Below are 23,033 nucleotides of genomic sequence, written 5' to 3'. Positions count from 1 at the left end.
TCTAGAAGTATGGCTGTGTTGGGAAAGCTTTGGTCAAACACTTTAAATGTGACCTTTCTTCTGTCATGTTTTCTGGACCAATGTTCTTGCCATATTTCATTTCGTTTCACTTTTGTCTTTCACTATCCTGGTGTTTTTTCCCCCTCATGCTTTTTGAAATTATTATTAAAATTTACATATATGAACAGAAAGACAAGAATTCACAATAAGCCCAACCAAAACATAGCCACCCATCACCACAATTCACCTAATATGAAAGGCATGAAATAAATAAGCTAGTTTGAGAAGGGATTATCTCCACTGAAATGGACTCATGGCATTCTTCCAACCTCTAGCATCCACTATCCCCGATGCTGTTAGTAAATAGCCAGTTAAGTGTTCATACAATAAATATTGATTATCTCCATCAAATATACTTAGCAAAGCTGTTTCTGGAGGGGTGGGCAGGCGGGCGTTTGCAGGCTTTCCCAGAATTTTAGCAACGTCCTGAAACACTTCTGTCCAAAATCTTGCCACCCTATTGCAATCCCACTCCATACGTGTTAAAAGGTAAAGGGACCCATGATCATTAGGTCCAGTCGTGGCTGACTCTGGGTTTGTGGCGCTCATCTCGCTTTATTGGCCGAGGCAGCCAGCGTACAGCTTCCGGGTCATGTGGCCAGCATGACTAAGCCACTTCTGGCGAACCAGAGCAGCGCACGGAAACACCGTTTACCTTCCCGCTGGAGTGGTACCTATTTATCTACTTGTACCTTGACGTGCTTTCAAATTGCTAGGTTGGCAGAAGCAGGGATCGAGCAACGGGAGCTCACCCCGTCACAGGGATTTGAACCGCCAACCTTCTGATCGGCAAGTCCTAGGCTCTGTGGTTTAACCCACAGCGCCACCCGAGTCCCTTACATATGTGTTTATGAGCTATTAAATCCTGCATCTTCCCTAGGTGAGACTTACCCATTCTTGCAATTTTCACCAGTGTTAGGTACCATTTTTGTATTATTATCAAAAGCATTTTTTAGCCAAAGTGGTTTTGTAAGGCAATTTACCCCACATAGGAACTGAACATTCATCTGAGATACCCAGCTGGCTTCCAATCTAATTCCCACAACCGTTTAAAGGTATTTTAAAATCCTGTGTCCAGTTTATCTAACAGACTGTGCAAAGTAGATATTAACCCCTTCTCTTGTTCACCTAGATTGAGACATACGTTTTCAAATGGTGTGAAATCCCTAGTGCCTTGTTGAAGAATATGCTTTTGTCAGATAAATTTGCTGACTTTTGCTACCACATCAGTCCAGTCAGCATCCCTGGGAATTGGTTTAGCATTTATATAAAAGTCTTGAGGCTTGTCCAAATGGTTTTCTTTTATTGTTACGGTATGTCCTTTGAATAGAATTGTGATGTTCATATATCAGGAATAACAGGGAGGTTACTCAACATTAAGGTTTCCTTTCTATGCTTCCTGGCCTTCAAAATTGTTTTCGGTATATTGTCCCGCACTTTTAAACTACTGTCAATTTCTTTTTTGATTAATTGACTCCGTTGTGGGTTGGATTGTTGCAATAAAGAATGCTCTGTCTGTACCCATTGTCTGTCTCTTGAGTGATTAATACAGGATAGCAGATGCCAAAGTTGGTAAGCTTCATAGAATAATTTCAATAAGAGAATTCCCCAATCTCCATCCTTCAGTTTTCTATACCTTAGAACCTTGGAGGTCTATGACCTTCTATAGGAAAATACAAAAGTTTCCAGTCTAGCTTGCCAGAATTTGAAACAGTGGTAGGAATTTCTGTGAGAAGAACCTTAAAAAGGTTAGGTTTGCTTAGGCGCAACTATCATTTTTGTCAGGGCAATTCTATCAGACAGGGAGAAGAAAATCAAGCAGTTCCAACATGACAGGTCTTTCAAACCATTTGCCCACACTTGGCCATAGTTGGTTATAAACTATTTGTTAGTGTTCCTAGTAACATATACTCCAAAGTATTTAAAAGTGGTGTGTACCAACTAGGCACCTAGCACTTTAGACCCTTTCAGTTGGTCTTATGACTGTAACTTAACAAATCAAATTGGGTTTCTGGAGTGCAGTCTTGTCCAGTTTTGTTGAATGGGTTTCAGCTGATGCAGTTGAAGGATGTGGACAAGGTGTCTAGTCAGGTCTGTGCAACCACCAGTGTCAAAGTAATGATTCTTCAACATCAGCTTCGTTGGACTGGTCATGTGTTCAGATACCTGATATTGTCTTCCAAAGCAACTACTCTATTTCGAACTTAAAAATGAAAAGTGTAATGCTGGTGGTCAACAAAAGAGGTTTAAAGACTCTCTCAAGGCAAATCTTTAAAAATGTAGTATAAACACAGACAACTGGGAAACACTGGCCTGTGAGCGCTCCAACTGGAGAACAAAGATTTGAAGACGCTTGAACTCAGGATGAAAGGGAGAAACATGCTAAGAGGAAGGCACATTTGGCAAACCCTCACCATGATCAACTCTCATCTGGAAACCTATGTCCCCACTGTGGAAGGATGTGTGGATCCAGAATTGGCCTCCACAGTCACTTATGGACTCACTGTCAAAACTGTGTTTATGGCAAACAATCTTACTCAGCTATGAGTGATCGCCAAAGAAGAAGAAAAGGACCCAAGTCCCTTTTGGCTCATAAGAGCTGGCAGGGAAGGAGGGACTGCTGGTTAGTGGTTAATTCTTTTACAAGAGGTGGTAACAACACTCCCAAAGAAACCTACCCCTAACCCAGAAGGTCTTAACAATTAGTAGTAGCAAATATCTCCTTCATGGGCAATAGCCTTGAGTAGCTGGTGACCCAGGCACTAATGGATGAAACTGATATACTGGATCCATTACATTTGGGGTTGAGGCACTGATTGGACACAGAAATAGCTTTGGATGCTCTGTACATTGGGGGGGGGGGGAATGCTGTTTCTCTGTTGATTCTCCTTAATCACTCAGCAGCTTTTAATGCCGCCAGCTATCACATTTTGGGAGGGTGAGTTGGAGGCACTGCTTTTCAGTACTTCTGTTCCTGCTTGAATGGTCACCTATGGAAGATGGTGCTTGGGGGAGGTTGTTCCAACACGGAATTTCACAGGAGTCAGTTAGTTAGTTGTAAACTTATCTAGAAACTCTCCTGTGTTGGGTGATTAACAAACGAAAGAAATACTTGCCTTCATTTGTTTCTCATTCATACATACACACTTCCTTGTCTTGAACTGCAATCTTGGAAGCCGTGTGAATATGCGTTCCTCTCAAAGAAAGCTGGGGAGAAACCTTAAGCTCAGATAGAACCTGCTCTGCGGAACTGACCAAGTTTAGCTTCAGTATTATATGAAATAAGTAGAAGTAGGTCTAGCTAAATGGACGTGGCTATGCGATAGCACAAATCCAGCAGATTACTTATACGCAAAGAAATCTGATAATGGAGATGAAGGTGTGCCAATAAATGGCCAGACTTCTGTCCAATGCACTCATGGGAAGGTCTGTTTGATGTGGCACGTCTTTTTCTGTGAGAAAGTTGGAAATGGAGTGAAACAGAGCAATAGGTGATAATACATGATGCCTGTGTCACTTCCTTATTTAAAATAGAAAACTTGCAGGACATAGATAATTTGAAAACTGGGGCAAACATTCCTTTTCCTTCCTTTTATAAGCTAGTATAAGACAATGGTTTTCTTCAATGGGAAAATCATAATCCTTTTTGGATTATTACTTGTGAAGGACAGCCCCAGTGGAAAAATAAAGTAGAGCAAAGCTTTAAGTATGTGAAAATGGGGCTTTCATGTGTAACTTTTATTTCATGAGTAATATTAGGACTGATCGCTATAATAGTAACAGAAAGTATAATATCTTGGGTCAAATCCATTAACAGTTCATAAAACACCCTATCATTTTAAATCATTACCTTTATTACTTGGAACAATTCCAGGTCATCCAATCTTCTTTTTTGTGTGTAGAAGTAGCTCAAAAATCCAAGTACAAAGTAGTTTTTAACAATCTAGGGATTATTATAATTTTGAGACATGTAGATGCTGTTTCACATCCAAAGAACTGATTATAGCACAGCTGCTTGCAAGTAACTCCCATTGCATAAATATATTTAAGCCTAATCCTGACATCAGTTTATGAGAAGTTGCTGCAAGAGAAATAAATGGGCTTTATGAGTACAGGGAATACTGAAATCAATCCTACATTGTATATGTATGTTTTTTGCCTAACTGGGGTATTGAAGGGGACTGGGGATTGGGGAAATGCTAGATCACACTAAAAATATATTACTGGTTATACAGCATGTACATCTCTTGGATAAGTTTGTTTTTCTGATCTTAAGAAACTAAACTTGGCAGCTTTTTACTGGCTCTGCTCCTGTGCATTTAACTGCAGACTGGCACATAAAAGTTTAATAGGCAACGCTTTTCCAGGCACAAAGATGGGAAGTGATGAGCTTCACCTACTTTTTTTAAAGATGCAGAAGTAGGATCAGTAAAAATGTTAACAGCCCAATATGAAAGAGGCCTGCTGTAATTAATACCCAACCATGTTCTATTCATTCAGGGATACCATAAAGCAATGTAGAACACAATCATTTTCAGGAATATAGCCACTTAGGACCATTACCATGGTGAAATCATCTGTACCACTTGGTTATTAAGCACTAGGTAACAGGCAGGTGAATGTGAAAACCGACTCCATTGAAGATCACTGTGACCTGAACTAATGCGAGGTGTGAAAGCTCTCAGTCCAGTGTATTATCTATGGTGCCTCATTTATATATTGAAGTCATTGTGGGGAGGTTCTATTCATTAAAGAAAATAGAATTGTAGAGCTGAAAGGGACCTGGGGGTCATCTAGTTCAACCCTAAAGCAACCATGACACATAGCCTTCCAACCTCTGCTTGAAAACCTCCAAGGAAGGGGAGTCTGCCACCTCTCATAGGAGTCCGTTTCACTGTCAAACAGATCTTACATTCCGAAAGTTTTTCCTGATGTTTAGTTGGAATCTCCTTGCTTGTAACTTGAAGCGGTTGGTTTGGTAGGGCGTCTCATTTTACGGAGTGAAACTTAATTTTTGCAAATTTCTGGTATCATCTGCAAATCTGATGGGCATCCCCTCAATGCCTTCATCCAAGTTGTTTATAAAGATGTCGAACAAAAACGGGCCCAGGACAGAACCCTGTTGCATTCCACTTGTCGCCGTTTCCCAGGATGATGAAGAACCATTCGTAAACACTCTTTGGGTTTGGTCAGTCAACCACGCACAAATCCACCTAAGAGTAACCTCATCCAGCCCACATTTTACAATTATTTCTGCAATAATATCATGGGGGACTTTGTCAAAAGCCTTACTGAAATCAATATACACTACATTCCTAGTATCCCCTGGTCCAGCAAGCTTGTAACTCTATCAAAAAAAAAGAAATGGCATCACCTGGCATGACCTGTTTTTGAAAAACCAGTGCTGGGTCTTGGTAATCACAGAATCATTTTGTAAGTGCTTACAAACTGTTTAATTACCTGTTCTAGGACCTTTCCTGGTATCAATGTCAAGCTGACTTGCTGATAGTTACCCGAGTCTTCTCCCCGCCCTTTTGAAGATGGGGACATTTGCTTGCTTCCAGGCCACAGGGACCTCACCTTTTCTACAAGAATTATCAAAGAACACAGACAGAGGCTCTAATATTACATCTGTAAGATGCTTTAGTTCCCTTAAGCCCTGGAGATGCTGAAACATACAAACAAGCCTTTGCTTGGTGGAATACTGGGCAACATTTACCAGGGGTGCCCAAACTTTTTTCAAAGAGGGCCAGATTTGATGAAGTGAACATTCGTGAGGGTCGACCTTTTTATGATTTTACCCCAAAGTTGTTGAGCTTTTTTTGGGATTTTTGACACCAATACATAAACTGCCACAGGCCGTGTTAGACCCCCAAAATGGACACATGTCCAGTTTAGCCTAAAGCGGGAATGCAAAAAGTTGTTCCATCCCGTCATTTAGTGCAGAAGCAGCTGAAGATGGGAGCAAGTGTGTTCAGCCATCCAGGATGAGAACAGAAAGCATTCTTCTCACTCTGAATTGGTTTCATGACATCTTCATAGAGCCAAATCTGATATGTGATGATATTGTGACATAATCATGCTGCCCATGTGACCCTCATGGTTATCTTCCAGTTCAGATCACCCTCCTTGGCCTGCTTTTTTAATTTGCGAGGGGAAATGGGTTGGACGGAAATGGGTTTGGGGAAAGGAAAGAATCACAGAACGCGGCACAAGATGTAGCTTGAGTGCGAGTCACAATGCCCTGCAATTGATGACACATGAAAATTCCGAAACGCTAAGCTCTGTCAGAGGGCTAATAGAGAAGTACCTAGATCAAAACCGTGAGTTCACTGAACTTTGACAGCAAAGTAGCTTTTCTAGCAATGCTCAGTTTTATCATGTTTCCACAGTCTCGGCTTTGGTTTCTTCTCATTTCTAAGCTATGAGAAAAGAATTGTTTTTAAGTGAACGTTTTTACACTTCGCTACAAATATGAGCCACAATGTGGTATGAAATGAGCGTGCATAGCGTAGGGTTTTTAATGACAGCATTTCCTATAGCTAAACATAAGGATAACTAGCTAAACTGACTTCAAAATATAAATTTGTTTTTGAATGCTGTTTTCCTAGTCACTGCTGTTCTAGCTATGACATTAAAGCAACAAACGCTTTATCTACCAAAAACAAACGTTGCATTCCCTTCACAAAGTGGCAACTCCGCTTGTAATAAAATTAAGTGGAACTCCAATGAAAAGGTTTTCAGCTGTGTGCAAAGAAGAAACATAGAATGTGGACTACCTGCGCCACATGTTTTTAACCCAGGTTTTTATTCTCGGAGAAAACAATACAGTAAAGCTCATATTGAAGAGGATCTGTACTGTTCTGGTAATACTATCATGTAAGTTTCCATATACTGAAAAGGCTTTAATGTGTGGGTCTTTAGAATTAAAATATGGTAGAGAGTTTCTGTGGCATTATTTCCTGAATTGAACAAAGGAAACAAAACAGCAACAACACTTGTTTTGGCCATGCATAAGGCTAAGCTGAGCCTGCTGCATTAAATCTTTTGATTAGCTCTTCCAGTTTTCTTTCTGACTCCAATCCTACGTAAACTAACCTGGAGGTAAGCCCCTACTGACCTCAGTATCACTTAGTTCTGTTAACGCCTCCCCACAATCTGCTGCTATTTATCCCTCGGGGTCAAGAGAAAGCGTTAATCTCCTTCCATGCACCTGGGCCTCAACTGTATTTGCATCAAACACGCACACCACCTCTTTCCATGCACCTCAGCCTCATCTGCATTTGCATCAACTGCATTTGCATTTGCTAGACCGCTATCAAAGTTTTGCATGGGATCCGAGTGCGGGTTTGCAGCCGCCAAGTCGCTCGGTCCTAACTTCTTGGCGACTCAAGCGCGTGCCCTCTTCTGCATGCATGCAAGAAACTGCTCATGTAAAACAGAAGGCGGGCAAAAGCTGCTTTAAAAAAACACAACACGAATGCAACCATCCCGTCTTACCCGATGTAGATTTTTCCGCCCCCGCCCCCCCAGGGGAAAGATGCTTTCCTCTGACAATTTAGGCTGAAGGAGGCGACCATTTCCCTTTGCAAATAACTGCGGCCTGCGCGCACACAGGAAGCGAGGGAAAGAGAGGCGAATAGGCGGAGAGGCAGGGAATGCAGTCTGGTTCTTCTGGACGTCCTTGCATACCGGCAGTTGGGTTTGCAGAAACTGCAGTCCAAACAAACGCGAAGGGCGGCGACGCCGAGATGCCCGAAATGCAAAAGGGGCCGGTGCAGAGAGGGAGGGGCAGGAGAAGATAATTCGGGGGGCTGAAGGAGACCCCCCCAAAAAAAATACAATGCTGGATATGAGGCGGCATGAGGTTGGCCGCTGCCGGGAATAGGGCCAGCAAGGCGCCGGCTCGCGCCTGAGGAGGAAGGACCCCCCCCCGGCCCGTTCCCATGGCGACTGCTTTCCTGTAACGCGCGCCGGGGCCCGAAGGAGGAGCGCGAAGGCCTTGCCTGGCTTCGAGGCCATGCACCACCCTATGGAGGCTGGTGGGGGAGAGCCCGCTTCTTCTTCTTCTCCTGCTGCTGCTGCCTCGGAGACGAGCGGGAGTTTCGGGGGCTTGCCTGGGTATGGGGGGACCAAAAGGATAGTGGGGACGGGGAGGCCCCGACGCCAAGGAAGCGGCGCGCCACTTGCCTCCCCAAGGGGAGATGCTGCGGCCTCAAGTTCGCGCTTAAAACACTCGCCTTTCTTGCTCTCCTCTCCTTCTCCCTCAGCCAGTAGGTCCTGCAGGAGGGTAAGGGAGCCTGTTTTTCTCAGCTCCATTTTTATATCCTCCAATATTTTCCCCATGAAAATAGAAATGTCCCCTCCAGCATTTCTCCAATGAAAATAGGGACGTCCTTTTCCATACCCTCTAATATTTCTCCAATGAAAACAGGGACGTCCTATTCCATACCCTCTAATATTTCTTCAATGAAAATAGGGACATCCTATTCCATACCCTCCAGCATTTCTACAATGGAAATTGGGAAGTCCTATTCCATACCCTCCAGCATTTCTCCAATGAAAATGGGGACATCCTATTCCATACCCTCCAGCATTTCTCCAATGAAAATAGAGACATTCCCTCCAACATTTCTCCAATGAAAATAGGGGCATCATACCCTCCAACGTTTCTCCAGTGAAAATAGGGATGTCCCTCCAATATTTCTCCAATGAAAATAGGGACATCCAAAGGAAAAGTGGGACATTCCCAGCTCAAATCAGAAATGGGGATGGCTTCTGTAAATCTGGGACTGGGCCTGGAAAACAGGGACACTTGGAAAAGGTCTGCATTTCCCCTCCATATTGGAATGGGGTTCAAAAAACCCCATCTCTGGACGTTTCTCCCCCCCTCAAGTGAGGGTTAAAACCAGTTTGGCATTCCCCAGCTCGCTTGGTTTTCATTTTGTTCTCGCCCACGGTGGGAACTGTGGCTAATCCTGTCTCCCATGTGTATAAATGTGACAGGAGACGTGAGGAACATACATTTGTTGCAAAGGGATCAAGTGATGGAAATAAAGGAAAGAAAAGTGCATTGATTAGGGTGCATGTCTGATGCAAAATTGCCTTCCTTCCACTTTCCACCTTGTTATAAACATGGCTGCATGGGTAACAAATAGCAAGGTGCAGCCAAAGCATTACGAATGGCGATGTGCATTGCTGTTTAGCACTTCTTTGTTTCTCATTTCCCCTTTCATTCTTTTCCCAGCCTAAGTAATACCTGCAAATTAATGAGCCCCTGTTGTTTCCCCGGCACTCTAGGGCTTCACACTTCTTCTTTTCCTGATTAAGGCAATGTATACACCCCAGTTTATTCTGCAACCAGTGTGCTCCCAATGCAGTATTGGGAAGTGGTGTACGCACAAGTGTTAGCCAACATACATATCCTATTGTTTCTTGTGAAGTACAGCATTCTGATACATTCCCTCTCAAACCAGCTTTAATCTGAATTGAGGAAAAAACAATTTAGCTGCACTTTAAGCCAGTAATGAGTACACAGCCTCAGTCCCCTTTCCCACCGCTCATATACAGCATCTCTTTTCCTGATTTTGCCTAACATATCTGCTTCTTCTGATTTTTATTCCTATTGTACACTTCATGTCTCTTTCCTTCTGTTCTTCTTATCAAATCACTCCGGATCTAGGTCCTTCTAGACAACCTTATTTGTGTTGATGTCATAAGATTAAAGCACCTCTTTCCAAATAAAAGAATATTGTTTTTTCTACTCCCTCAGACAATGGGAATGTCATTGTGCATGTGTCACCTATTGGATAGTGCCTATGAAACTGCTAGGAGTCACAGCAAAAGTCATCCTGCTCTGTCAATATGCTTTGGCTTTGTTAAATAAATGCTAATTTTTATTTTACTTTATTGCTTTATTAATTTCAGTTCCTTAATGTGTGCATTCACGGTGCCCCATGAGAGTCACTGCTCACCCATGTTTTACTTTTTTATTAGGAAACACTGTGAGCCTGACCTTGCCCTCTCCCCAAAGGAATGCTCCTATTTTTCAAACTTTTTTAAAAACAACAACAACACAATGTAATCTTATGGAGAAGGACTCTCTCCTCTGCTGTCCTGAATCACAGCACTTTGATTTGTTAAAAAAGAAAAGCAGTAATGACTTTCACCTGTTACTGTGTTAGCTGGAGTTGGAACAAACCTTACTCTAAGAGCGTGGGGGGGGGGGCAGGATCCTATATGACCTTTCACCCCTCCTTACTCTGTCATCTGCTGTCACCGACTGCTCCTTTGTAGTATATCCTTCTGCCATTCCCAGTTTTCTTATACCCATAAGCCTACCCAGATGAATATTAGCTTGTTTCCTGGTTGACAGTTCACAACTATACCACAAGCATGGATGTTTCTTCTTTCCATGACACTGTAACACCATGGTGATCTTTTTTATTTTGACTTTGGCAATCCTAACCCTAGCACAGAATATGACTTGGTTGTGCCTTTTGTCACCATGCTTTGTCATTAGGGAGATCCTCTTTCCTGCCTAGCCCATCTTGATTTCTTTATCTTTTTGTTTCATTCCTAATCTGCATCTAGGTTGGTCAGGGGAAGCAAGAACAACAAGTCTGCTAGCTTAGTGGGAAAAGAAGACTTTATACCTGGCATTTATGGGAACAGCACCTTCTATCGCCAGGTACACCAAACTTTTAGTCACAGAGACAGCTTTAAAACTATGTTTCTTCTGCACATCCAGTCTTGTGACCAAGTAGGTATGAATTTGTCACATTAATAATAAAATACATTCTTATCCCTATATTTAAGGTGAGTAGTTCAGTTCAGTTACAAGGAAAAGCCATACAAATGTGGAATAAAAACAACAAAAGCCTGTCTTTGGATAGGTTCCAAGGATATGCACAAGTTAACAAAAAATGGGAAGTAACTAACAAAATCCTGTCCTGTAAGTATTTCTGTGCTTGGTCAAAAACTCAGAATGGCAGCTTGAGACTTAACTTAAAAAATAAATAAATCTTGCACTGATGGTAAAAAGGGTTCTAAACAGTCAAACCAAACCAAGAGCCAAATAAACGAGGCCCAAATTACAAGTCTCAGGTGTCTCAAAGATGCAGAACTGATAATTAGAAAGGCTGACTAACCTTTTTTTTTCATTTGTAAGAATAATTAGAATTTTCATGAACTGTATTTGCTTATTGGTTCAAAGTGGCTGCAGACATGTGGGAAGCTCTCAGAGCTCCCCATCCTCACCTCTTGGAGTGGAATATATGCTGGCTTTGACATCATATTTGTTCTTTTGTAAAGAATTATTAGATGGTGTGGGGAAGGAGGGAGTGGGGTGAATATTACAACATTCTTACTTTGAGTCTTCTAAATGTGGAGAAGGTGTGTGGTGCTGTGCAGCTACGCTTCCTGGTGGCAACATGCAAGATATCTCATTCCATACCAGTCCTTCATGGAACACCCAGCTTACAGAGATAAGCACAGATGCAAAGCTAGACATGTGTATTATAAGGCTAGCCTCTTGAGCATATGTAAGGCTAGCCTCTTGAGCATGAGAGTGGGTATTTTCCTTTCCCTGTAACATTTCCTGCGTAGACAGTTTTATGCAGTGGACAAATTATAGTGGTGGTGGAATGAAATCCACAAGCCCCCGCAATACCAATTTTATCCAAATGATGTCACCCAGAAAAGAAGTTCTAGAAGCCTGCACACACACACCCCTTATAATTCTCTGAATCCCCCGAGTGGAAACCTTGCGGTCAGTCTTGACCTCCATTCTGATCTCAGTGGGGGAGTGACAAAATCAGCTTTCCTTTTCCAGCTTGGTGTTTTGGCTGTAAGAATTGGGTTTGGAGGGCATAAAAATTGAAAATCCCAGTGCGCTTACGGAACCTCACACTTAGCCCTTTAGATCATGAGCTTTGTGAAAACATACGATATACAGACAGCCCCTCGTATATGTGCGTTCAAAATGTGCTTGACCGTGTATATGTGCATTGCGCCAAACCCGGAAGTGACCCGGAAATGTCATAAAGACACCACTGAAACGCCACTAAAAGGGCGGAATGGGGTGTTTGCAGGCTTTTTCAATGGGCTTCATTTATACACAATTTCACCAACGCGCGTGGTGCCTCGGAACGTAATGCCCATGTAAAACGGGGCTGCCTGTACAGTGTATTGTTGTAACACTCCTCCCAATGTTTATGGTTGCATTGTTTTGAACGGCTTTTGGATCGCTTTGCCATTTCCTTCCTCCCTGCAGAGAAATATTTGAGGTCAATTTGGGAGAGTCAAAGTGGTTTCAGGACTGCTCTCCTGTACTATTTCAGACACTTGGCTTATATGCTTATGTATGTGTTTGCCTTGTACATTTATGAATGTTTATTTTATATTTGGGACCTTAGAATTCTTATAGCATTGTGTTTTTTTGTTGGAGTTTACTGGGTAATAAAACCCAGTTAGGTTCATCCTTGCATATCTTAAGCAGAAGGAGCAGGATTTTGTTTGCCTGTTCTGCTAGCCTGCATAAAAATAAGCCTTATTGGGGCTTCCATCAGTGTAAACCTGTATACGATTTCACTTTAACAACAGATACAGTAACAAATGTTTATTACTGTTGTTTGGATGTAAGGATTTATATTGTTTTAGCCTAACTACAATTCTCGACCAGTTCCCACTCTGTTTAAAACATAAGCTTAAAATGTGATAGAGTTACAGATCACCTTAATCTCCATGAGCGGTGCAAGATTCCAGGCATACTTTACTCACCAGGGTCTGTGTTTCCTTGGGAAAATGAGGTGTAGCGGAGACTGTAGTGTCTTTATGATACATGGTTTATTTACACATATATGCAACTTAAGTCTACCATGGAGAGATCTCCAGCATTATAATCCAATAACTTCTGCCATAGTCATAGCATTAGATTCAAAACAGACATCAATGTCCTCCTTTTTATTTTTTACTCTCTGTCCAGCCCACTGCTTAACTCCTCACCGCCATTCTAAACTCTAAACCACTGCTCTAAACCCTTGGCTTTTATCTCCTGAGGTAGGGAGGAAGCCAATATGTGCTTTTCATACTTAGCCCCTTTGATACTTCATAATTGTTTGTTCCCCCCACTCCCGGGCTATCATCTCAAGGAAGCTTGACTGACTTAATTATGACCTAACTCATGTCAATTTCCTAGGATTCAGGTGGGGTCTCAATTTAAGACATCTGTCTGACGTATGCTAATTACAGGCTTATCAGTGGGTCCACCCCACCTCTTAAACTACACCCTAATACACACTTGGGTCTACCTTAAATACACATGAGTCTGGCTATTTCCCCGGTTCTAACATCCCAACCTTAATTAAATTCTAGCACTATCTAGAATTCCGGATGCCTTGCACCCACAGATTCATATGCAACATATATTTCACTTTCTTCATATGTGCAGTTAGTGAAACATAAGATAAATGTCATTACAGAAACCACACTTCTGTAATTTGGAATCTGATTTTTCTGCTGAAAAGAAATTTCATTCATCAGAAGAGAAGATTGCTAGAGAAGGTGAGCAAGTGCAAATATTCTATAAGCTGAGAAATTATAAAACAACCTCTGTAAGCAAAACTCAACTCTTGGTCTTTTACAGGTGTTCTTACAGGTGCGTTTTATAAGGTAAGAACAAAATAAACATCAATCCTTTAAGAATAATTTTTAAAGAAGCCTATGCTTTCTTGTCATGATTCTTATTTCAAAGGAAGTTTCGTATGCATTATTCAGGTGTGAGTCCTTGAAGGATTTTCCCAATTCCTTCACAAACAGAATTGAGGTTTTAGCTGTCTGCCATACAGCTCAATCAATGCATATTTATTGTGGGACTTTCTACTTGACATTGTAAATAGGATTGCATCGTTAGTGAAGTTGTGTGAATACCTTGGCAGTAATACAGTAATACTGCACTTCACGTGTTTATCTAAGGCTGCTTCCATTTGGAGAACATGGCAGGGATGTTGATCATCATCATCATCATTTTTTTGATGCTGCCATTAAAAAAAAATCATGCTTGAAGCAGCTTTCAACAAACAAAACAGGTAAACATCTCAGAAATCAACAATCACAGAGAATAATTTCATAATAAAATAATTTTAAAAGGCAAGCAGATATAACAGCAAAAAAACCCCAACATTTTCATGCAGTAGCACTCCATTAACAACATTTCACTTCCTGACCATAGCAAAAATAACAAGGGAGCTTGACAGTTTCACCTTTGTACCAGACATTCCACCATAACATTTTTCACAGTCCATCTCCTGCAGCATGTTCTTCCAAGGCTTCCAAAGGCAGGAGATGTGGAAGCTGGAGACACCTCTCCCATGATGTTGTTTCAGCACACTCAGCAACACAGCCACAATGGACTTCTAGCCCATTCGTCTGCTTCACACTGCAAATGCGGGATTGGAGCTGTTCACACAGGCAACAAAAGCCAACTAGCGATTTCAGCAATGGCGGTTGTGCCAAACCCCACACGACTTTGTCCCTTGTTTTTCCAGTTTTGCATTGCTGCACTTTTAATATAGCAAGAACCACAATACATACGGCAGCTTTTTGAATGCAGTGCAGTTACGATCTCAGGATTTTTCACTGGTAGATTGCGCTGTTGCAGTGACTGTCTCATGATGTTCATAAGAAATACAATTGTATAGTGCACCCTTCTTCAAGCTTGGGTCCACAGATGCTGGATTACAATTCCCATTATACCTGACTATTAGCTAAATTGCTTAGGTTTGATGGGAGCTGTAATCCAACAACGTGTAGGAACCCAAGAATGAAGAATTCTGCTGTAGTGTATAAAGATGAAATAACTGCAGCCACTGGTTGCTAAGGATGATTCAGCAAGTCAACCATGACTGCGTTTCTATCATATTTTTATTGCTAGTTTTGATTATTTTATATTCATCTGAGCCTTTTAATTGTGTTTTAAATCTAGACTGTTTCATACCTTCTCTCTTGCAATTATTTCCCCATCTTTTATTGATTCTTGTTGATTTTAATAATGGTATATTGTATTATTACCATTATTTTGCTTGTTTCTTTGGAAGCTACCCAGAAAATATTTATTGATGGGCAGCTGTATAAATTCAGTATGCACAGATAATCAATTAAAGCAAACATTCAAACATATATGCTGCTAACAGTCATTTAAAAACAAAACAAACCCCTGTTGGTGCAAGTGTTGATAGTTATTAGCTCTGCTTCTTTGAGACACCTGGACAACTAAATGCTGTCATCTTTGCACTCCCTATTAAGCTTTATTTTGCTTCCATTTTAGAAGTGATCATTTGGCTCAGACTCTTTCAGGGTCTATCCAAGGCCTCAGGTGGTTGAAAATATTTCAGATTAACTGAATTTGTAGCATAAATAGTGGTAAAAGACTAGATGGACATTGCAATATACAGTAGCAACATAGCTTGAAACCTGTGCTTCCTCTTTGCTGCTCATACATGGATCCTTTCTGGCTGTATGTGCCTCAAGTCTACCAAGCCAGCTTGTCTTATTCAGTTCTAGAATCACACACAAATCCTTCAGTAAACCTCTTTAGGATTTCTACAGTCCAACAGGTGGGTCTGAGGTTAGGTAAAGGTAAAGGGATCCCTGACCATTAGGTCCAGTCTTGACCGACTCTGGGGTTGCAGCGCTCATCTCGCTGTATTGGCCAAGGGAGTAGGCATACAGCTTCCGGGTCATGTGGCCAGCATGACTAAGCCACTTCTGGCAAAGCAGAGCAGCGCACGGAAACACCGTTTACCTTCCCGCCGGAACGGTACCTATTTATCTACTTGCACTTTGACGTGCTTTCGAACTGCTAGGTTGGCAGGAACAGGGAAAGAGCAACGGGAGCTCACCCTGTTGTGGGGATTCGAACCGCCGACCTTCTGATCGGCAAGTCCTAGGTTCTGTGGTTTAACCCACAGCGCCACCCGTGTCCCGGGTCTGAGTTTGGTTTTAGGATTAAAACACGAAGCATGATTCTTTAGAAATGATGTTCTGCCTTACAAATATTGAAGTGGATCTGCTCTTTTACAGGACCATTATAATGCTGCAATGGAACAGCTGGCAGCTCTTAGCTTGTCCAAAAATACTAGGACATGCCAGGTAGTATTCGTTTGCCAAAAATTTTTAACAATCCAGTTTACTTACTTTTGAATTTCCAGTGTTTGTTCTGAATTGCATACCAACAGCATTTTGTTTTTAAATGTTCTGCTTATTTCAGCTCAGCCCAAATAGCTGCAGACAAGCACCATATCATTCCTGGAGCTATATACATAATCAAGGCAACAAGGCAGTGAGCAGGTACAGAAACGTATTCTTAGCTTTTTAAACAAAACTGAACAGAACAGGCCAACGTAAGCAGATAGCCACTTCTTCATTTATCAGAAGGAATTGTCAACAGCTTTAGGGTGTCTGTGCGCCAGCACTCCTGTGTTGCAATTCTTCGTTACTTTGATTTGTCTCCTGTTGTATGGTGTCTTGATGCTGCTGTTCTGTGCATGAAGAAAATGTTTTTCCTGCTTTCCTTTCCTGGAATGTGTGACTTGTTTCTTTAAAAAACCTTAAATAATTGCATAAAAAGCAGAACCAATGTCTCTGATTTGCATAATAATAATAATAATAATAATAATAATAATAATAATAATACCCTGCCCATCTGGCTGTGTTTCCCATATATAAAGGACTTGAGTTACTATCTGTAGGATAGTAAAGTATTTGTTGGTTCAAGGAAAAAATAGGTATAAAAGGAGAATTACCTGGATGCCAGAATCTAGTTTTGGGGCAAGAACTCTGGGGTGAGAGAACACCAAGAAGAGATTTAAAATCACCAAACATGCAGCAAAGCGGAGCATGGAAATACAGGCTGTCAGACCTTTAAAATGCCATTGTGAGTTCCAAAACTTCCCTCTTCCTTTAGCATAGAAAAAGACCACACGTTCAGTAAGTTTGAAAATAGGTATCAGCTGCAATACCATATGCTTATTATGGGGGGCCTTCCTGCAGAATGGAGGCAGAGGGTTGGACACTCCCTCTACCTCACAGAGTCCTGATCCAAATTGAACACCTCCACCACCGTCTTTTGAAAAAGACAATGGGAGCATATTGCTTGTGTACTGCGTACCACATATGAAATATTAATGTTCCACTGGACAAGCTACTTTGGTTATAGGTTATGCTTGTATTTACATGAAAACCAATAAAAATTATTTGGGGGAAAAACAATGGGAGCACTAAAACCTAATTTGTTCCCAAATGGTGCTTAAAAGTTAAAATTTGGCTTCATTTCCCCTGTGGTAATCATCTGTGGATTTATCTCATCTCTTTTTAAAGTATCCTATGCTAGTAGCTTCTACGGCTTCCATTTGCAATGAACTCCATAGAACAGTTATGGGCTGCTTGAAGTACCTTATTGTTTGTCTAGAGCAGGGGTCTGCAACCTTTAAGACAAAAAGAGCCACTTGGACCCGTTTCCGAAGGGGGGAAAAAACTGGGAGCCGCAAAACTCGTCATTATAAAAATAACTTTTTTGTCACTTTTTTATTATTTCTTCATTTGACCCCTCAGAATTACTCCTCCTCATAGAAATAAACGTTAAATTAACAAGTTACCTTTGTGTGTGTGTGTGTGTTCTTCACTCCCCTTCAAAACAGTGACCAGCGTACATGCCCCCTTTCAATGCAGTGACCAGCGTACATGCCCCTTACAATGTAGCGGGCGGGCGGGCGGGAAGGTGACGTCGGGACGGTGCGTGACTAACGCACGCACCGCCCCCGTGCGACGTCACAGCCAGTACAGCGCCCACCACAGTGGGGAGTGTCGGGGCGCACAATGCGCCTCCTCCACTTGCTAGTATCCGCCCCGGAGCCACAGCAAAGGTGTAAAAGAGCCACATGCGGCTCCGGAGCCGCGGGTTGCAGACCCCTGGTCTAGAGCCTTCTTTTGGTCTGTCTGCTTTTGAGTGTTAATTTGCTGAAAACATTAAAGGCCTGCTTCAGGGTTCATATCAAGCCACTTTGGCTTCAAATATATTTATTTCTCTATCCAGGATGAGTGATGCTATTGGCTCTATAAATTGTCCACTAGAGGGGTAATGTGATACCATTCCATATTCTCTCTTTTCCCCCTCAGAGACTTCCATAGACGTTTGGGGGAAATGCCGTCTAGCTCCAGTGATGTTCCTATAAACTTCATCCCCACTAATAATCCTCTGGTACAGTCTTTTATAAAGAGATGCCACACAGTTTCTTATCTTGAAACCCAGAAAGCAGCTTTGGAGAACTGCAACAGAAATGGAGATGGGGATTTTTTAAAAAACGAAGCCATTGCTTCTGCTGCTTATCCTGCTACAGATGGTAGTAGTGATGACATGCTTTCTGTAATCAGATCGAGTTTGAAAAGAGGAAATGGCAGTGTAGAGGACAAGCCTTCAATAGAAAAAGAGATATCTGAAAATGAGAAAAGAAATAAAGAGTTGCTGAAATATTTAAGAAACGTGAATGTTAACCTAAAACCGGATCCTATAGAAGTCAAGGAAGACGTTTCCTCTTCATTTGAGAGTGATACATTTTCATACCCTGATTTTCTTCCCCCGCCTTACAATACCTGGGATTTACAAAAAATGTCCGCATCAAAATTTGATGAATGGAAATCATCCTTTAATCCACCTCTCGAAGAATCACTTTGCAAGCTAATTTCTCGTCTGGTGGAAATGGAGAAGTTACAACACTTGACGATATTAAAAGAAAGGACAAGAGAGACTGTTTCTCCCACTATGGCGGTTAACAACCGCACCAGTTTTTCAAAAGATGCACACCAGTTTAAGCAACTGAAGCAATCCGATAGTTCATGTCCTCAGGCAGGTTTTGATGGAGATCTTCACCATTTTGGCTGCTGCATGCAAGAAGTGGACATGCCAAAATGCACTTGCCAGCGCTGTCATAGTAAGTGGAATTCTGGAGCATCGTCCCCTGCACGTCCGTCCACAAAGCCCTGCCGAGCATCGTGCAGCAGGTGCAACAAGTGCGCCAAAGCTCCAGTAATCTTAGACTCAAGAAATGTACCCGCACGGAGAGCTCTGTCCTGCTCTGCAAGCTCACCAAAAATTCGATCCGCTGTCAAAACAACTTCAGCAAAGTTGCTTTTACCCAGTGCAGCTGTAGCTTACTCCTTACCTGACAGCGAAAGTTCAAAATGGAAGCAGCCAAGGACAAAACGAAAACCTTGTAGAAAAAATGGAGCGTTAACGAGTAAACTAAAATCCATACCTGTTATTTCAAAAGAAAAATGCTCGCCTGCTGACCAGCAATGATCTCTTGAACTAAGTCATCAGGCATTCATTAGTATTCGAGCAAAAGGAATGAGTAGTGGTGATTTGGAAAGCTGTATCCAGTTTTTAATCTGTGTTATATGAAAATATCAGATTTTATTTTTTCCGGGAGAACATTTTCATGTAAGATTTTAAAAAAAACCGATAGCAAAAAAGGATTCCTACCTTTCTATCATATAGTAATAATTGTAATCATAGTATTCTTTATCTTTTAAAAAAATTAATGTTAAGATGGTTTTTATATATAAAAAAGTTTAAATTGAATAGGCAAATAAAGTGCAGTCTTTGTGCTATTGGTGTGATTCTAAAGTGTAAAAGATAAATGAGGAATTAAACATGCATTGATAATTGGCTTCAGAGGATTACTCTAGTTTTATATTGATAAGCTAAAACCATAACCTCCATGCTCAGAGGCAATTATACTTCTGATCAGATACTAAGGGGAAATCAACATAATTTGGTTATAGCCATCTGAAGTCATCTTAACGCCATCTGGTTTACTGGTTGGAGACATAATATCATACTAGATTAAAAGACCTAGATATCTGGTCTGGATTTTTTGTGTGTACTTGTAATAAATTCGTATTTGGAAATTTGCCAGAATGGAAAGGAAACCACTGCAGATTATTTTTTTGCAACAGTATAATTTAGCCATTTAACAGGTAGTCCTGTAGGCTCCTAGTTGATGATAGATCAGAGCAGCTCTTCCCCTTTGCCTGCAGAGGGAGATCCAGAGTGGGAGATCTATCACTGGAGACCCATTGATTTTGACCACAGAACCCCCCTCTGCTGTCAATGTGTCTACAACACAAGGGAGAACAAAAGGGGTGTGCTGGTGCAGATTGAGGGAGGCCTTGGATCTGCAGGCTCCCAAGTTACCTTGAAATACTTCCAAACTAGGAGGAAAATTATTCCAGTGAGAGGGAAATTGAAGGGGGTGGGGAGAGGAGCACTGTTTAGGATAGGGGAAGCTTTTGCCTTGACTGGTGTTAAGTCAACAGGCTTTGGACACGGCAGTTCCTCTGCCAGAGATGCTTCTCTACTGTGGTAGGCATGCTCCGCGTATAGATTATTCTAGGTAAATCCACTGCGTTATAAATTGTTTAAACTGCTTTTTAAATTCCGACTTTCAAAAGGTGGTTGTGGTGACAGAAATATAGGCCGAAACACAGTATGGAATTATTGTTGACTAGGTTGTGACTTTTTGGGTGGAAAATAGATTTAGAGTTCAAAAGAAGGTAAAAGTGGAACTCTGCTCATGCAATGGTGTTTCCTAGATTTCTCCCCCACCCCCACTACAGCCCCCCTTCCCTCAAAAGCTGCTCTTGAGGGTTGATTTCTGCTGCAAACCACACATGGCAGGCACTTCCATTGACCACCACCAGGTGATTGCTCAAATATTTGGCTGTGGATATCCTTTCATGCAATAGCCTATGCTGTCTACCAACAAGGGTCTCAGTACCAAGGGCTCAGTTTAGAATACAGGATGGATGAGGCTTATAGTCTTGATATAAGACTCTTAAGTGCAGAGCTATACCAGTGTTAAGCAACAAACATCTATGGTCAATTTGCATTACTGAAAGTACATTTTGGAGAAATCAAAGTTGCTCAGTACTGAAGGCCACAAAAAGACCCTTGGCACCTTTTATCACTTGCTTTGAATTACAGAACAGTGCTTTAAAAAAAAGCTTCAAAATGAAAGCTGTTAAAATCTAATCTACCTGAAGATTTCCTGGGGCATGTTTCATTACCGTAATTGAAATGAGTGGAGTATATGATGTGCTCCTACTTACATGGAACTTTCTGCTGAGCACAGACTCCCAATGTCCTTGATATAAGGAGTGGCGGTGGGATCTCATTTTAGGCTCCCATGTCCCACTATGATGAAAAAGGCATAGGTTCATTTCTTCAGTGGCCAGTGAGATGTAAACTTGTCCCTCAGTTGTACCACTTCAGGCTGCAGCTTGGGCTTATAGTGACTGAAAGCTCTTTCGTACAAAAATAATTTCCTGGACCAAGCAAGCCAGATTCAGAGAGGCTAGACTAAAACCAGTCTCCTGTCCTCTACCAACTACCCCCATGCAACCTGAAAGGTTGCTAATACTTTCATTAGTAAAAGTATACATACTGCAACCTACAGCCAGGGAAACCTGTAGCTCTCCCACGGTTGTTGGATTACAACTTCCCATTGTTCCTGACCATTGAGTGTGCTGGCAGGAGCTGATTTTGGACTTCAGGCAGCTGAAGTCCAAAATATAAAAAGCCACAGGCTCCACCACTCCTGGTGTAAAAGAAAGTGATGCTATATTTGAATTGCAAGTTATTCAACCACATTTTTATCAAGTATAAAATAATGAAATATTTAACTTTCAGTCTGATTACTTGCAGTTGCATTTAAAACCGAGACATTCTCTGGTTTTGTATTTGGGCATGGGGAAGCATGTTAAAATGGAACATGCAAATCCACTCTTTTCCAAGTAAATGAATTCAAACCAGATGAGTAAGATTAAAGAAAGGGAACCCTTACTTTAGCTTAAAAATGAGAAGAAACAGCATAGTATGCTTCAAGTAGTGGATGATATTTATTTAGCAAAGCATAATCACGTTAGAGAAATATAAATACTGAATACAAAGCATGTTTATTTCATTCATCTTTTAGGAGAGTCAATCACAAGCAAGCAGAAAACAAAAGCAATCATATGCTGCTGTTGCTCTAAAAATAAGATAATACTGACTACACGAGTTTGAAAAAAACTTGAAAGCAGTTATTATTTCATACTCTACATAGTATGTTTCAATTGAAGTGTGATGTTCACTCAAATACAAGAGAGACTTTTAGCACTTTAAAAACTTAACAGATTTATTGTGATACAGGCTTCCGAGGACTAGAGAGACCATTATCAGATGCATTAAGTGTTATCATCAATTGGCACATACACAAGTAGGTCTAGGGAGAAAATGTGGGAGTTCTGAACCATTTTCTATTCAGTCTGTGAAGAGGTTTACATTTTTTTGTATATTTAGATAAACTTGCAATACTGTTGTGTTCTCAAGACAGCATTTTCTCTAAACACTTCTAAACAGTAACGTGTGCTCTCCTTTTATGTAAACTGACTGGGTTGTATCTATTGTGCGACCATGAGGCATGATCACCCAATGCATATTTCTCTTCCACCCCCCCCCGCCTGCCTATCTATCTGCCTATCTATCTGCCTATCTATCTGCCTATCTATCTGCCTGCCTATCTATCTATCTATCTATCTATCTATCTATCTATCTATCTATCTATCTATCTATCTATCTATCTATTTTCCTGTACCCGCCACAAAGCTTGCCATAATGTCAGGTAGCATCTACTGAACATTGTGGACTGTTGAATGAAGGTGCAATAGAAAGGGGGGAGGAAATAAAATAGCATACTGGCACAAGATTCCTCTTCCTGGTTTTGAGCCCCCACCCCACCCCTGACCTCCAGGAAAGCCTTTGGGGGATATAGAGGGGAAATGGGAAGGAAAATATGCATCTGTGTGTTCTTACACAATACTGGATAAAAGCCCGTAAATTTTAACACTGATTGTAAAGAAAACAACCCTCAGAGCTG

At 41.4% G+C, this 23,033-nt stretch overlaps 1 protein-coding gene across 3 annotated transcripts; it reads left to right on the top strand.

Annotated features, from left to right (window-relative positions):
• The first annotated feature begins 6,083 nt into the window (after positions 1-6,083).
• On the top strand, positions 6,084-19,785 carry FAM217A (family with sequence similarity 217 member A). Of its 3 annotated transcripts, XM_081205686.1 has the most exons (8): positions 6,084-6,383; positions 6,672-6,939; positions 10,654-10,750; positions 13,542-13,623; positions 13,706-13,731; positions 16,141-16,209; positions 16,328-16,407; positions 18,235-19,785. In XM_081205686.1, the coding sequence occupies exons 1-8, from the start codon at positions 6,314-6,316 to the stop codon at positions 19,412-19,414; spliced, it is 1,872 nt and encodes a 623-aa protein (XP_081061812.1). In that variant the 5' UTR covers positions 6,084-6,313; the 3' UTR covers positions 19,415-19,785. The 3 variants fall into 3 exon arrangements, with proteins under 3 accessions (XP_081061812.1, XP_081061813.1, XP_081061814.1); XM_081205688.1 differs by lacking the exons at positions 6,084-6,383; positions 6,672-6,939 and adding an exon at positions 6,968-8,181; XM_081205687.1 differs by lacking the exons at positions 13,542-13,623; positions 13,706-13,731 and having other exon boundaries at positions 6,085-6,383.
• Positions 19,786-23,033: the final 3,248 nt, after the last annotated feature.

The sequence above is a fragment of the Podarcis bocagei genome, assembly GCF_964188305.1.
Source record: "Podarcis bocagei genome assembly, chromosome: 8".
NCBI lineage: Eukaryota > Metazoa > Chordata > Lepidosauria > Squamata > Lacertidae > Podarcis > Podarcis bocagei.
This window is presented reverse-complemented; position numbering and strand designations above follow the sequence as displayed.

What these genes read in the sequence shown, in the direction of transcription:
- FAM217A (XM_081205686.1), top strand. Translation starts at nt 6,314, where the DNA reads ATGACACATGAAAATTCCGAAACGCTAAGCTCTGTCAGAGGGCTAATA. An exon ending in AAAATACTAGGACATGCCAG is followed by an intron (nt 16,210 to 16,327) that starts GTAGTATTCGTT and finishes TGCTTATTTCAG; the next exon opens with CTCAGCCCAAATAGCTGCAG. An exon ending in GGCAACAAGGCAGTGAGCAG is followed by an intron (nt 16,408 to 18,234) that starts GTACAGAAACGT and finishes TTTCCCCCTCAG; the next exon opens with AGACTTCCATAGACGTTTGG.